Source organism: Macrosteles quadrilineatus, unplaced genomic scaffold, assembly GCF_028750875.1.
Source record: "Macrosteles quadrilineatus isolate MER2022 unplaced genomic scaffold, UCM_ALF_1.0 Scaffold_1__1_contigs__length_201487025, whole genome shotgun sequence".
Taxonomy (NCBI): Eukaryota; Metazoa; Arthropoda; class Insecta; order Hemiptera; family Cicadellidae; genus Macrosteles; species Macrosteles quadrilineatus.
The window spans coordinates 168,172,409-168,190,317 of NW_026542594.1; the positions used below are offsets into that span (position 1 = coordinate 168,172,409).

Here is a 17,909-nt window from a genome sequence, read left to right on the forward strand (position 1 = left end):
TGTTAGCAACTAAATTAAAACGTTTTCTTGTAAGATACAGTGAGAATTTTAAGATATTGTAATATGTTCAAAAACGTATTTAATGAGCAACGAGGGTACCCTTGCGCAAGTTGCACTTTGAATAGGCTTAGATACTTGATTCCGAGGAAAACAAAATTAAATACCCTTTTACTTTTTACACATTATGATTGTTTAAGACGGTTATTTAGGTGAAAGACTACTAATTTGGAAAAAAAATTGTAAGTTTAAGATCTTCACCATGAATAGCGATTTGCTTACATCAACCACGTTACAATTAATTTTCAAAACAGACCTACCCTAATTAAAATCCGTTTTCACGAACGGTTTTGTGTCTTGTTACATCACAAGTACTAACATCACAGAATAGAGTTTTGTGCTAACAATCAAACCGTTACTGTACAAAGAAAGTTGGTTGGTATCACTGGATCGTTGAAAGCAAACTCTAGAAATAAATTCAATTCAAGAGGGAGAGGAAGCCCTAAAAGAAATTACCTTTTTCCTATATCATAAAATACATTAAAACTATTGGTCCCATTCTTTCAAAAAGGCCAAATTTGGTATTTTATGGTCTTTTTAGGATGTAAATGCAATTTTAAGACTTATTTACTCTTTCACTCTACTTACTCTCGCATTTTCTCTCTAATATTACTAGTTTAGGAGGTACATGATGCAAAATGTACACCGCAAGTCATTTTTTCTTAGATTAAACATGCTGTTACTCCTATACGAGTAGCTTAGAGAAAAAGATTTTCAAGAATAATAACTTTTTTAATTGCATTTACACTATAAAACCATCATAAAATTCTGGGTGTTCCATGAGGAATATTAAAGTTGTGTGCCATATTGGAAAATTACGGTCATATTTTTGAAATTCAAAATTATCCCGAAAATCATCTTAAAAATAAAGGGGAGAGTCTAATAAGAAGTTAACTGTCCTCATAATAAAAACGCTAGCCATTGTCATACTTTACCTGGTCCATCCTGTATACAGTATTATTTTGTATATGCATTTTTATTCTAAACTATTTTTTTTTATCAAAGCACGATTATATAGGTAAGGTTATCTAACAAACATAACCTAACAAATCCGTAACATGTAGCAACCTTTACACGACAAATTAAATTATCCCTAGTTAAAAACAAACTTGTCTCTTTATACAATACTCTTACATGGCTTATAAACGAATACAGACACATTAATCTGCAAAAGAATAGCGTCGGCCTTGTACAATACAATGGCTCATTTATGTATGTGAAGACGGATTGATGATGTAACTATTATCTTATATGGGTCTATTGTGCAACAATTGTTATCAGTTAACATGAAACGATCGTGAATGTAATAAAGGTAAACTAGTACAACTAGTAGATAATTCTCGACAGTTCAATACTTAATTAGAGACAAATAACTGTAATTACGTAATGAGATTGAGATTACTTCATTCAGGACGGTTTTGAATTTTAATACACATTTGCTGTTAAATGACGGAAAGGAATTACTGTAGTTGATTTTAATTGTTCGATTGCTTAACTGATATTGCTTATTGAGGCCAGCAATTCATTCCTATTAATAAATATTAATTTAATTTCACTTTGTAAATGTTTACGTACAATTTGCAGTGTTTAATGGTAGTGATATGTTCAATATTAACTGTTAGGCCGATTACGCTGTTCGGGTATGCTGCTATTAATGTTGGCAATAAAACTTTGATTTCTCATTAGTTTTCAACAAACTTGAATTTTCAATTTAGCATTTTACATTACACTGTATTTTTGAAGTAATGTTTTAAAAAGATTGTAATTTTGTTCGACTAAGTTCTAAAAATGGCTACACTTTAAGGTAGGAATGGTAGTGTATCCGTCGTCAAAAGTTCAAGCAAACAAATGATCCAGTAAGATTCCCAACAAAATATTTACTGTTACGGCAACCTATACAAACTGAAAAGAACTTTCAGTTATGTCACTTAATGAAGGATGTTCTCCGAAACAGAATAAGCTCTCCTCGCCTTGAAGCAGCAAAGTAGGCTCGAACCACTAATAATATAATATAATATGAGTTATATCAACATCACCATAGACAAATAGAATTAAATATCAGCCGTGCTGAGGTTAGAATTTGTTCTGGCGTCTATAGCTAGGAGTGCTGTATAGCAATCATGTAGTACGTAGTGCGAGCGTCGAAACTACACGGCGCTCCAGCGGTGGACTCCAGAACTTATGCTAATCACAGCACTGATGTCGTTTTAAAATCAATTCTAATCGTCTATGATATCACTTAGCCAGAAACTCTTGATTCGAAGGACTTTAACCTCAGCCGCTTGCTCACATGTCCTGCGCTTCTAGTGACTAACTTAATCTTGATTGGCTAAGCTTGTTGCCTATACAGACCATCTCGCCTGGACGCGACAGATAGACAATGGGGCGTCACTTCCTGTCGTGTTGTTGGAAGTTGCCTCACCTAGTAGTGGTAGTATCGCTATCAGATGTAATCCTAGTATCGGTGATACTGTAATGGAATCTCCATGTCGAGCCAAGGAGTTGAGCAACTCACTTGTACCCAAATCTTGATTGTAGAGCTTTACCATAGATAAAACATACTCCCTTAGTAGATTTCTCATCCTTATGGAACAGCTGAAGACAATTTTATTGTTAGTTCTGTACGGTTTTCTGTAGAGGTCGTGTTTTGTTTAGTCCTTGTGTTGGTTAGTCTATGGCTTTACTAAGTCAGGTAGCATCTGTTTGCTTTAGCTAATTTGACTGGAGTTGAAGAAGGGAATCATCAGCTGGAATAAAAGTTGTAGTCCTTTCAGGATAGCATTCGGTGGAATTAGTTTGACATTGTCTTCTGGGACTCCCCCCTATGTTAAAGTTGAACATTTGTTATGTTCCAGTTCAGATGAGTATGTTCCAGTGAGATGAGTTTGAAGTTGTTATACAAAACAGGATACATAAAAAATGTCTATACTTTTAGAAAAGAACTAAACGAAACGTACAGATTTTCTGATCTAAAACCTGCAGAATATAATCTGTACTGTAATGCAATAAATTAAATATAGTCTAGTGGAATTCGCATATTATGTTTATTCGAAATAGGTTATACCTTCATATTGCATATCATGAATCAAGCATGACTGTTATACAGGGTGTATATAAAGTCCCACGCGGGCTTAATATTTTATAAACGACAACAGACAAATTAATAAGATTTGTTACATCAACACCACACCTAAAATCTACTTTTTAAAGGAACTATCAATTTTCTGTCATATCATGAGGACGTCCCGCAAGGAGTCAGAATGAAATCTTAATAAGGAGCATAATATAGGTTGATTTGTACATCGAATTAAAGGCCTTGAATAGCAGAATACAATTTGAACTCAAACGGACAACCGAGTAAAAATGACAGCCATTCAAAGATTTAAAATGGCAGAAACAAGAAAAATAAAATACCCCCGCCGCAGCAAACCTGCCGTCTAAGCGAATTTCCATTTGGCCGAATTGATTTTCAATTGATCTATTTAAATAACATTAGGTTTAACGAGTACCTAGGTTTGCTGCTACAAGGAAACTAATAAAGTAGTGTGTTTTTAGTAAAATATTGATAGCTTACTATAAAATAAATAAATTTGCCAAGTTTGATCAAAATATATCCATAAACAAGCAAACTACAACATTTTACAATATTCTCCATAAGAATAACATGGGAATTTTAAATTTACCATTTTTTTTAGTTTTCTCCGTAACCAATAACCGTACAAAAACACTTTGATATACTGAATTGTTTGTTTTTTTTTTAAGCTCTTTAAGAAGGTGTAGAGAAAAATTGGGAAATTTTGTGTTTTGAGGGTAAAAAGTGAGAAAAACCAATTTTTACCCCATAAAACCCCCCATAAAACCCTGTTCCCATGGTCCGATCATGCTGGATCGCGAACTCATTCAAGTTTATCCCGCCTTACACCTTCAAACCAAATTTCATCAAAATCGGATAAAAATTACTCAAGTTATCGTGTTCACGGACACATATATATATAAATCTATATATATATATATATACATATATAAAAATTTGAACGAATGGTGTTTTTGGCCTCTGGGGACATTAAAATGAAAAAGTAAATCGGTCCCGGGCCTAAGTCTTACCATGAGACCTACGGTAATAGCTACTTCCCTATAGGGAAATTCGCTAAAAGTAGATTTTTAGGTGTGGTGTTGATGTACCAAATCATATTGATTTATCTGTTGTCGTTTAGAAAATAATAAGCCCGTGCGGGACTTTATATACACCCTGATGGCGTTTATAGAATCTATAATATTAAAACGAAACAGTGTTTTTTATTTTACGATTCTGAATCAACCACTCGACGGATTTTCATGATTTTTGTGTTGAAAGAAAGATAATTTTGAGAACTAGGGAATGTCGAAGCCATAATTTTAGTTTAGGGTCCCAGTTTTTTAGAAATTAAGTTTTAATTTTTAAAAAGTCTAGCAGCCGACGCTAAGATTCTAAACTAGCTTTTGGCATAAAATAATTTGCTTAACATAACAGCTGTAAACATTCAGCTTTTGTGTCACAAATTCAGCATTTGGATAAAAACATGGATAAAAATGTAAAGACATACTGAGGGTTGACTTATTTATACTATGTGTAATGCTAATCATTGATACGTTCAATTCTTTTGTAAGAGGATGACAGATTAATTTAATATCTTCTATATAAATAAAATTAGAGTTTTGTCTGTACATTGCTTAGAATAATGAACTTTTTGGTTATTTTTACATTTCATAGGTCAGAGAAACCGAATCAAACCTTATCTCAATTTCTGTCTGTCTGTCTGTCTGTCTGTCTGTCTGTCTATCTGTCATTCTCTTGGTAACGCTAAAATACGCACTTTATTACAACTACTCCTCAATAACTATAGCACTGTCCCGCCTGAAACTTATTTTCCAAATACTATACATATATGAGATGGTTTTAGACGTATTTCATCGAATATGAGACAGTTAGATATTTAACAGTAAACCCTTGAAAATCAAGTTTTTGTCGATTTTTGACGTGGAATTTCTGGAAGAATGTTGCTTTGTTTACAACTAATCATATGCACATGGTTTTAATTGAAATACAATCTTAATTTTGACATTGGCATACAGCTGTGATTAGAAAACGTTAGCCTATTTGAACTCAAGGTTAACCATAGCCTTATCGATTCACACAACTTAAAAACCATACGAAATGTATACTATATTATATAACTGAACACCAGTTCTGCTAATTATAACAATGGGTTTTGTACATTTCATCCATTACCGTACAAATAATTAAAATAATAATACATTAATTGGTTAGAAGTAAATTTAATTCAAATTACAGATTCAATACAAAGTATTCAATATAAAAGTTAAACATTTTAGATAACAAAATTACGATCAGCTGATTGTTATTCTTTAATATCTGTGCGCTACTAACCAGCAAACAAACTTGACCAGTTTATTATTGTTCATTACTCTTTACACCAAAATAAAAGTTATAATAGTTAATAATGTCCTAAATTATTTCACGTTTATAAATAAAAGAAAATCTACTCTTCTTTTAATTTATTTTTTTTTGAGGTAATGTTTTTAAAAAAGTTCATATTCCCATATGAATTTGCATCAATCAGATGTTTCATACTGTACAGTAGAGATATTCGTTGACATAGTGTCAAACACAAATTAAATTTGTTTACAACTAAACATATGGACAATATTTTTGTTGCTTTAGTTGAGAGGTTACAAGTTAATCTTTAATACATTATTTGTTGAAATATTTTCTATTGTTTCTAAATAAATATGTCCTGAAGAGTATGCCTCGCAAGAGAAAAAGCAATTTGGGTAGAAAAACAAATAATGCCAAGAGACAAAAATTGTGTGTATCCACGGAATCAGTTGATTATGATGATTCGGACTCTGATGATGGTGTACATAGCAATAATGAGTCGACAATTTTAAGTTCCGTTGTGGTTGAAGATTATGCACGACCTTCAACCAGTCGAGAGCGTGTCGCCCTATTTAGGTCTCAGCAGAATGAAAAAGAACGTGAAAGCAGGCGAGACACTGAACGTTTAAGATTTAGCCAAAGAATACAAAATGAGACGGAAGAGGAGCGAGAAGCTCGACGGAACAGGGACCGAATACGGCACGTCCAGAGAAAAGAAAATGAGACAGAAGAGGAGCGAGATGCACGTCGGTGCAGCAACCGAATACAGCAAGTTCAGAAGAGGGGAAACGAGACAGAGGTTGAGCGAGAAGCACGTCGGAACAGTGACCGAATACTACACGTTCGGGGGAGGGAAAACGAAACAGAGGAGGAGCAAGAAGCACGTCGGGAGAGTGACCGAATACTACATGTTCAGAGGAGGGAAAACGAGACAGATGAGAAGCGAGAAGCACGTCGGAACAGTGACCGAATAATACACGTAAGGAAGAGGGAAAATGAAACAGAGGAGGAGCAAGAAGCACGTCGGGAGAGTGACCGAAAACTACATGTTCAGAGGAGGGAAAACGAGACAGATGAGGAGCGAGAAGCACGTCGGAACAGTGACCGAATACGACACGTACGGAAGAGGGAAAACGAAACAGAGGAGGAGCAAGAAGCACGTCGGAACAATGACCGAATATTACACGTCCAGAGAAGGGAAAACGAAACAGAGGAGGAGCAAGAAGCACGTCGGGAGAGTGACCGAATACTACATGTTCAAAGGAGGGAAAACGAGACAGTGGAGGAGGGAGGAGCACGTCGAAACAGTGACCGAATCCTACACGTTCGCAGGAGGGAAAATGAAACAAGAGAAGAGAGAGAAAGTAGGCAAGAACGAGATAGAGTTCGGCAAAACCAACGTAGGAATAATGAAACTCCTGAAGAGCGGGAAGCTAGACATATAATCGACAATGATAGGTACCGTCGCACTGTTGAAGAGCAAACTCTACTTTTGCATGACGAGGCGACCCGAGTGGAGGAACTTCGAGCAAGCCAGGACATTGCTGACAGAAATGCCCGTGTTGCCGCTGATTCTGAAAGACATAGGGTGAACAGAGTCGTTGAGAGCGACGCAGAAAGACAAACTAGGATCGCGCGGGAAAGAACTCGGCATGTCGAAAGAAATTTAACAGAATGGCGAGACACACACAACAGTGGATTCCAATATGATCCTTTTACACGTTACAGTGAAGCTGCCAATATTGGAGATTTTGATAAAGTTTGTAGGTTTTGTCACGCTTTGAGTTGGTCAAAGGAACCACGTGGAATATGTTGTGCTTCTGGTAAAGTGTCCATACCGTCTATTTTGGAAGCACCTGAGCCGCTACGTACATGGATATCGGACGAATCACCTCAATCGCGAAATTTTCTTAGACATATCAGGGCCTACAATAGTGCGTTCCAAATGACTTCTTTTGGAGGTAATGAAATCCGTGAAGGACCATATATGCCTACATTTAAGGTTCAAGGACAAGTGTACCATTTGATCGGCTCTCTTTTGCCACCCCCTGGACTTCCGCCGTCTTACCTTCAGATTTACTTTGTTGGGGATGACCAAGTCCAGCTTCAAAGAAGGCAAAGTTTATTTCAAGACCTTGATCATGACATGTTGGCCGCTTTGCAAAACATGCTTCAGAATAATAACGCCTACTTGCTCAGCTTCAAAACTACTTTAGAAACATTTCCTGTAGATTCACCTGATTTCAAAATTGTTATTAGAGCCGACAGACGCCCTGCAGGGGACCACCCAGGTAGATACAATGAACCAACAGTCAATGAGGTTGCTATTTTGATGATTGGGGATCCAAGTGACCATCGAGACATCATTTTAAATTCAAGAGAACAGGGTTTGAAACGAATATATGAAACCCACCGATCTTATGATGCCCTACAATATCCCCTTATGTTTTGTAGAGGCGAAGATGGATATAGTTTCAATTTATATCATGTAAACCCGGTTACTAAACAACCAACCACAAAGAAAACTAGCTCACGAGAGTTTTACGCCTATCGCATTATGGTTAGAGAAGGTGAAGCAAATCACATTCATAAATTCAAACAGCTTTTGAACCAGTACTTGGTGGACATGTACGCTAAAGTTGAGAGTGAAAGGCTGCTGTATCTTCGTACGCACCAAAAGGAACTGAGAGCAGAGAATTACATACACCTTCAAGACGCTTTAAGACGAGACGACAACGTAGAAGAAATGGGGCAAAAGATAATTTTACCTGCCACCTTCACTGGAGGTCCTAGATATATGCATTCTCGCACACAGGACGCCTTTTGCTATGTTCGGAAGTTTGGTCGTCCAGAACTTTTCATAACAATGACAACAAATCCAAAATGGATAGAAATCACGAGTGTAATTGGAGAAAGGCAGTCTGCTCACGACCGGTATGATGTGGTATCACGAGTTTTTCATTTGAAGCTTAACTGTATGATTGCTGTTCTTATGAAAGGCCAGATTTATGGCTCAGTTCGCTGCTACATGTACTCTGTTGAATGGCAGAAACGTGGTCTTCCACACGCTCATATCCTGATTTGGCTTGAAGAATCCATTCCTCCAAATAGAATAGATCAAGTCATTTCTGCAGAGCTTCCAAATCCTGAAACTGATCCTGAACTTGCAGATATAGTCAAGACTCACATGCTGCACGGACCATGCGGAGCTTTTAATGTGCGACAGCGCAAGCTTCCCTGTATGAAGGATGGTCACTGTAGCAAAAGATACCCTAGACCATTTGTCAATGAAACGGCAACAGGAGACAATGGATACCCAACATACAGAAGGCGCTCCCCAGATGATGGAGGCCATCATGTCCTAATCAGAGTAGGTAACGATGAAATCCCTATGGACAACCGATGGGTAGTACCTTACTCGCCTGTATTGTCCCGAACATTTCTAACACATGTTAACGTTGAGTACTGTAGCAGTGTAAAATCTATAAAGTACATCTGCAAGTACATAAACAAGGGCAGTGACCAGGCCACATTTGCAGTAAGTAATGACACAGACGAAATTAAAATGTACCAAAGTGGTCGGTATATATGCACATCTGAGGCGGTATGGAGAATTTTATCATTTCCTATACATGAGAGGTTTCCCGCTGTGTTGCATTTAGAGGTCCACCTTCCAAATGAGCAAAGAGTATATTTCCAGCCAGGCAATGTTCGGGAAAGAATGGACCAAAGTACAACTCTTTTGGCCTTCTTCAATCTCTGCCAGACGGACGCCTTTTCAAGAACCCTCCTCTACAACGAGTTGCCCTATTATTACACATACTCTAAACAAAGAGGTTGGTCCAGGAGGCGGAGAGGACAACCAGTACCAGGACATCCTGACGTGAGACAAGATCCGTGCATCGGTAGGGTGTACACTGTCCATCCAAGCTGCAGTGAGCGTTACCATCTCCGACTCCTCCTACACACTGTTCGAGGTCCAACATCTTTTGAGGATCTCAAGACTGTTGATGGTGTGCTCCATCCAAATTTCCAATCCGCATGCCGTGCCCTTGGTTTACTAGAGGATGATGCGTGCTGGGAGGGCACTCTTGCAGAAGCTGCTGTTTCTGACAGTCCCACCAAGTTGAGGGATCTCTTCAGTGTCTTATTAGTATTTTGCAATGTGAGCAACCCTCTTGAGCTCTGGATCAGATTCAGAGATTCCCTCTCAGAGGACTTTTTGAGATCTGCACATCAAGTCGACATTAACACCACCTTTGAAAACAATCCTATCATATATGACCAGTGCCTAGCAAGCATTCAAGAGACAATCACTCGCATGGGAGGACTTGGGCTCGAAAGCTACAACTTACCAGTACCAGCCATAGATGTCAATCAGTTAAACCATGATTATATCAGAGAGACAAGTTACGACCATCCCGAACTCATTAGGTTTATTGAACAGTGTACGCCAACTCTCAACGAGGAGCAGCGCCAAGTGTATGAGCAAGTTTTGACGAGCATAAATGGACAAAGAAACAAGATGTTTTTTCTTGATGCTCCTGGAGGTACTGGAAAGACCTACCTCATAAAGCTGATTCTCGCAAAGGTTAGATCAAACAGTAAGATTGCTCTTGCTGTGGCCTCTTCTGGCATTGCAGCAACCCTTCTGCCAGGTGGAAGAACTGCCCATTCCATGTTCAAAATCCCAATAAATGTAGAGCATATGGACATCCCGATTTGTTCTATATCGAAGAGCGCTCCCATGGCACGAGTTCTACAAGCAGCCTCCTTAATAGTCTGGGACGAGTGTACGATGTCCAATAAACTGACAATCGAGGCCCTCGACAGAACACTCAAAGATATGAGGAACAGTAATAAGATCATGGGTGGAGTGACGGTATTGTTCTCTGGTGACTTCCGCCAAACTCTGCCAGTTGTAGTGAGAGGCACAAGGGCGGATGAAATTAACGCCTCTATGAAAAGATCTACCCTATGGCCAATAATGAACAAACTGGCGTTAACAAAGAACATGCGGGCCAATATTGGAAATGAGGTGGAAGAATTCTCCAATGTTCTGTTAAAGTTGGGAGATGGAAAGCTGGGTAACGTTGATGGAACTATCGATATACCACCTTCTCTTGGTGTTATTGTTCAAACCCAAGATGAACTCATCGAGAAAGTCTATCCAGGAATTGAAGACCTCCCAAACAAGAGCAGTGCCTGGTTATGCAATAGGGCTATTCTCACTCCAAAAAATGAAGTTTCAACAAAGATAAATAAGAAAGTGATGTCCCTATTCCTAAGCGAGGACAAGACATATTTGTCGGTGAACACAGTTCTAAGAAATGATGACGCAGTGCACTACCCGGCAGAGTTTCTTGACTCGGTGACAGCACCTGGACTACCCGCCCACGAACTTAATCTTAAAATTGGTATTCCCGTTATGCTTCTAAGAAATTTAAACCCTCCTAAATTATGCAATGGGACTCGGCTTCGAATTCGAAGTCTCCAGCGAAATGTCATAGAAGCCGAAATTCTAACAGGCTGTGGTGCGGGAGAAGTGGTGTTTGTCCCCCGGATCCCCCTCATCCCAAGCAACTATCCCTTTGAGTTTAAGCGCCTGCAATTTCCCTTAAATCCATGTTTTTCCATGACGATCAACAAATCGCAAGGTCAGACACTGTCAACAGCAGGGATTGAACTAGGTGACGCGCAATGTTTTTCACACGGACAGCTGTACGTGGCGTGCAGCCGAGTGCGATCGCCAACCAACCTTTACATACATGCCCCAGGCGGTCGAACCACTAATATAGTATATGAAGAGGCATTAAGTTAGGCAACCTTTTAATTTTTTGTGTTTTTTGTTTTTCTTCACTATTTAATATTTATTTTCAATGTATGTCATTTGTTGTTTTTGAAATTTTGATATTGTAATTTCGCTGTGACAAATGTTAAGCGCTTCAACTCTGCTATCTTTGCCAACTTTGTTATTTAAAACTTTCGAATATTTTTTAAGATTTAAGTTTTTTAATGTATTTTTATGTACTAAATTATGTTAAAATAAATTAATCATTGTTATTACAAAAAGTTTGTAACCTTATTCTTGAATAAACCCGTACGAAGAACGGGTACTCACAGCTAGTACATAGTAAAATACTAGGATTTTCAAATTATTTTTTAAAGCAATCTTTGTAATCTTCGATTTGTTTTAGAGCAATATAATTTGTTTTAACTAACAGCTGGTTAAATAAAAATGCCCTATTAGAACTATGAGGGTATTTACTCTGATTTTGTCATTGATTATTAGAAATAGGTAAGATTAGTAGACCACCGAGAAAAGTAACACCATCGATGTGTACAAGTCGAGGATCTGTACACGAGTTAAATGAAAAAGATTTGCAAATTATTTTACTGCCCATCTTTTTTGAAAAGGGTAGGAAAATCACAATTTTTACATGTTTTAAATTCGTCTTGGCAGCTTTTTGTTTACAATCAATGTTTTTGAATGCTTGAACTTTGTTTGGATTAGGCCCGGAAATATTGATGTCATAAAGATGGAGATCAAGATTCCTCAGGAATACGATTTTAAATTACCACCACAACCTCAGACGGGTGTTATCCAAAGATATAAAGATGAATGCCATAAATTGAACACAACGTCATCATTGACCTAGAATACTGCAATTAGACTAAACATCCTTTTATGAAATCTAAAAAAGTTGTTTGGCGTGTGTTTAGTTGTGGTTACATTTGGAGGCGCTGAATTTTTTATAGTTTAAACTAGCTGTGTGCCCGTTCTACGCACGGGGATCTTATCATAGTCAGTTAAACCTTCTTATGTAACGCACAGCAGTTGGTTTGCATACTTTCAGATATGCTGACAAAACTATTCCTTCGCAAATACAGTATCTGACAGTTTCAAGCCAAAACTAATGCTTCGCAATTAAATGTCACCCGGATCTTGTTGGTCCATATGTTATATCTAACAAAAAACCACTAAGTGGTAACACTTCCCCCGCCAAGTCAGCAACCCAAAAAAGACAATAAATCACCACTTTTCCGCCAAGTAAAACAATGTAATGTATGTAAGTTTGGCCACTTGGCGGCAGACTTTTGCTTGTTTTTTTTTTCATTAAAGTTACGTTGGTGGATAATTTCACAAATCAACTTCTCTAATTAATTAGTCCAACTAAGTATAATAATTTCGAGGTAATCAGTAAATATAAAACCATCACTATTATGATTTTATGAAATGTGACACAAATAAGGTCAAATTTTGTAAAATAAGCTCTCATCTAGCAATGTACTATTGGGAGAGATACTTGCTCAATGAAACTAATTTTATGGTATTTTTTAAAGTGATCAAGCAAAAGTCTGCCGCCAAGTGGCCAAACTTACATACATTACATTGTTTTACTTGGCGGAAAAGTGGTGATTTATTGTCTTTTTTGGGTTGCTGACTTGGCGGGGGAAGTGTTACCACTTAGTGGTTTTTTGTTAGATTGTATTTATTTTTGTAGAAAATTAACAGTTAAAATAAAAATCCTCTTTTCTCTTATATATAGACCAGGGCACAACTACACATAAAATGCATTGGTGTTACATAAGTGTTCCGATAATTAAACCCGTATATCTAAAGACTAGTGTAAATTGAGCCCTTATTAGAGAAGTAAAAATGTAATCAAACAGATTAGGTTTGTTAGAAATAGCATAAGGCAAAACAAATATTGAAAAACTTATTTTTATCCTAAATTTACATATCACTTTTTACATTCACTTTTTTGCTTGTTTAACATACGTAGACGGATTTTCCCGATTGTTTTATTTGTTTTAGTGTATCAAAACATAAAACTAACCTTATTTAGTTAAATAAATTTTGGCAATATTATGAAGAAACAATGTTAAAACTAACCTTAGTACTAGTACTAAGTTTCAAGTTCCTAGGTTTCATATGTTTTGATAAGTAGTATTAAACTGTTAAAAATGACGAGCTGCATTTTTCAATGGAAAGTATCGGGGAATATCACTGCTCTAAGTAATTTTATATAGTAAGTAGCTCAAATCATTCGGTATACCTGAAAAAAATACTTTATAAAAGTTTTAAAATAATTTTTCAGCTGATCCTATGAATTTCTCTAACATTTTAAATTAATTGAGATTTAATCGCAGCTGATCCTTCTTTTGTTTTGATTTTAATCCCATGTTATTTAAATGGGCCAAAATCGTACTTTGAGGGCTTGCCAAGGGTTTATGGGTCAACGCACCGACTTGTGACCCTCAAAAGGCACATCTACACGCTAAGGGCTTTCAAACAACATAAAAAACATTAAAATTGAGCCAGTGGTTTGGGCTGTAGGTCCGTCAACATTTAAGGAGAAGAAGGAGAACACGGAAAATTTGTGAATTTTCAAACTAGTTTTTCTTGGCTCAAACACAACCTTTTTTTAAATTCTTTTTTTTATTTTGCCAAGAATGATTGCCCCTATCCAGTGGATGAACAATTATTTTAATAGCTTTTGTTTCTTCAGAGCTATAGACGAGTAAAAAAGCCACTTTGTCACGTCATGTATATATACACTGCAGCAGCTGTGTACCGCTGGGGGACTTGGCGGGGCGGAACGCTGCCGCGTTCCTTAATCCAATGATTAAACTAAATAAACGGTATCAGCATTCTGACACATACTTTCTCCCATAAGTTTGTCAACAACCTTTATCATGTGTAAGCGGTGAGAGTAAATATACGGAAATGGGATTTGTACAATTTTGTTCATAATTTAAAGGACTATAACATAATGGTTAAAAGTATTTAAGGTACTACCTCAACCTCCTAATTTAACACTTTATTCGGGTTGACATTTTCATTATCAAGGCGCTCTTGTCCTTTCCGTGAAACATTGAGAAACAAGGACATTAATGCGTTACCATCATACATACACACAAAAATACCGAACTTAATTAGGGAATCTGCTACGCTTTAAGCATAAAAAGGTACATATAAAATTAGTACTTGAAATCTTTGTTAATGCCATAAAATTTGATCATAACAATTTATATTTGCTTGGACCGGAGATGACTCGAAATTCTGTCGAAATGCTATCTGAATCGGTTTGCTATATGAAATGAAGTACAGTAGGCCTACTATAGACGATTTAGATTGGTAATTTGTAATAAAAATTACCAAAATAGGCCACGAACTATTGATACATAAACAACGTTCAAAGTGTTTGAACAATTCATGATGGTTTGCTGAATAAATGTTTTACTAAAATGAGTTATAGTTTTCTTAGCATAACATTTTGGAATCCAGACAGAAAAAGCAAAAATTATACAGTTAAGACATCTGTTAATGATAGATAGTATGAGTGATTAGTTTTTACAAAATAAAAAAGATGAAAAACAATTGATGGTTTATTAACATGGTTGAGAACAAAACTGATAAAAAGTAAACAAAAAAGTAAATAGATCATAACAATTAATAACATATGATTTTATCCTCAAATGGCAGGCAGTTGATAGTATACATAGTACTTCTAACATACTCCCCCCCAAATTGCAACAGGGAACTGGGCAATTTTATTCTGTGATAGGAAGAGAGCACAATTTTGCTATTGGTCTTTTGAGTATTCCAGTAGCTGTCTTCAGTGTTACCACGCGAATGAGATTGTCAAGCCCAGGATGAACTTCTATGACCTTTGCTAAAGGCCATTTTGATGGAGGATATTGTTCGTCAATAATAAGGACTACTGATCCTACTTTAAGTTGTGTGTTTGGAAATCTCCATTTATAAATTGTCTGCAGTTGCTGAAGATATTCCCTTGACCATCTTTTCCAGAAACTTTGTAACATTTGCTGCAACAACTGCCATCTTGAAAGTCTATTTGTTGGTACTTCCTTGAGGTCTGGTTCTGGTATTGTAGATAGTGATGAACCAACAAGAAAATGTGCAGGAGTCAATGTAGATAGGTCATCAGGATCATCAGTCAATTTGCAGAGAGGTCTCGAATTCAAAACCGCTTCGATTTGTGTGAGAATGGTAGTGAATTCTTCGTATGTTAGTTGAGTATTACCAACAATTCGTTTTAGGTGATATTTCACTGACTTAACTCCTGCTTCCCAGTGACCACCGAAGTGAGGAGCAGATGGAGGGTTAAATTTCCACAATGTTCCATCTTTAGTTAGAAGATCTCTTAGTTTGGTACTTGTCGTTGTTGAAGCTGTGAATAGACGTTTTAGTTCTGCATCAGCACCGATAAATGTAGTACCACAATCACTGGACAGAGTGGAAGAAATTCCACGGCGAGCTGTGAATCTCTTATATGCTGCAATGAATGCTTCTGCAGAGTAATCGGTGACTAATTCGAGGTGGAGTGCAGATGTTGACGAGCAGATGAATACTACAATATATCCCTTGTATGTTTTTGCTGCTTTACCTCGCCAAGTCTTGATAACGAATGGACCTGCGTAGTCCACACCAGAGTGGAGAAATGGTCGTGAAGGGGTGACTCGAGATGTAGGAAGCTGTCCCATAAGTTGCTGAGCTCGTTCAGCTCTGTATCGAGCACAAGTGACACACCGTAGAAGTTCTTTCTTAATAGCTGGGCGACCACCGAGAATCCAAAAACGTTGTCTAATGGTTGATAATGTAATGCTTGTACTACCGTGTAGTGTACGAAGGTGGGAATCAGATATTATTAATTTTGAAAGATTAGAATCTTTTGGGAGGAGAAGTGGGTGTTTTGAGTCATACTCAAGAGTGGATTGGTTGAGTCTACCTCCAACTCTGATAAGTTTATTTTGATCAAGAAACGGAGTGAAATTGCGGAGTTTACTCAACTTATTGATTGGTTTCTGATTAGTGAGTTGTTTTAGATCTTCATTGAAGGCTTCTAGCTGAACAATACCTGTCCAAAGTAGTAAAGAATCATTTAATTCTTTGGGTGTCAGATAGGGAGTGTGTTCTATACTGTTAATTTTCTTGAGACGATTGATAAATCTTCGACACCATGCTGTGATCCGAAGTAGCTTATTGAGATCAGAGTAGCGAGAAAGTAAGTCAGGTTCTGATTTAGATTGGGATAAATACGTTGATTTCTGACTGCGCTGCTCAGACACGGCTTCCTCTGCAAGTTCGTCGGAACTCATGGGCCAATTTACAGAATCTTCCGCGAGCCACGAGGGTCCTGACCACCACAACTTGTGGTCCACGAGAGCTTTAGGAGATAACCCACGTGAAGCGCAATCGGCTGGATTCTCTTTGCCAGGAACATACCTCCAACGAGCTAATGGTTCTGTTTCCTGTATAATGCTAACTCGATTACAAACAAAGTCTTTCCACTTGGATGGGTGGTTCTGAATCCAAGTAAGAGTTACACGAGAATCTGTCCACAACCACAATGGAGCAGATTTGATATCTAGAATTTCTCTAACATATTTTGCAAGACGCACCAACATTAATGCTGCTGTAAGCTCTAGTCTGGGGATACTCATTTTCTTAAGAGATGCAACTCTGGTTTTAGCACAAACAATGTTTACAAAAATACCTGACTCAGACCTTACTTTAATATACACAACAGCAGCCATTGCAGACTGCGATGCATCTGAAAACCCGTGAAGTTCCACACAGCAGGAAGATGATTTGGTGAGACCTAAAAATCTTGGAATTGATATAATAGACAAGTCTTTTAGTTGAGCTTCAAGATTTTGCCAGTGTGCCAACAGGTAGGGAGGAAGAAAATCATCCCAGTTTAACTTAATCAACCATAGTTGCTGCAAAAATATTTTAGCTTGAATTATTACAGGAGCGATAAATCCTAAGGGATCAAATAGTTTTGCAATATGAGATAGAACACTTCGCTTAGTTATCGGAACTGGAGTTTGGAAATCAATCTGGAACTGAAAATCGTCACTTGCTGGTTTCCAAGTTAATCCTAGGGTTCTTACAGCTGTTGATTCTTTGATTGAAATTGAAGCTTCTTTTACATACCGTTCGGGAGATATTGAAGTTAGTGTTGAAAGGTTGTTGCTTATCCACTTTTGTAATGGAAAACATCCTTCCATGCAAAGTTTATCGACTTGTGTTATGACCTCTTGACATTCGTCAATAGTGTCAGCACCCCCAAATATGTCATCAACATATCTTCCTTTTGAAAGAACAGATGCCCCTAAAGGATATTGATTCCCATGGTCGATTACAAGTTGATTCATTGTTCTCAATGCTAGAAAGGGAGCACATGATAAACCATAAGTTACGGTTTTCAACTGATATGTACAAAGTTGTTCATTGTCGTACCATAAGATTCTTTGTAAGTCCCAGTCATCTGGATGAACCATAATCTGCCGATACATTTTTTCAATGTCTGCAGAGAAGACGTACTTGAATTGTCTGAACCAAATTAAGACATCAGATAAATTAGTTTGCAACTTTTCCCCA

The 17,909-nt window shown here is 37.3% G+C and overlaps 1 protein-coding gene across 1 annotated transcript; it reads left to right on the forward strand.

Annotated features, from left to right (window-relative positions):
• Positions 1-5,861: 5,861 nt before the first annotated feature.
• On the forward strand, positions 5,862-11,315 carry LOC129002493 (uncharacterized). The gene has a single exon (XM_054430340.1). The coding sequence runs from the start codon at positions 5,862-5,864 to the stop codon at positions 11,313-11,315; it is 5,454 nt and encodes a 1,817-aa protein (XP_054286315.1).
• Positions 11,316-17,909: the final 6,594 nt, after the last annotated feature.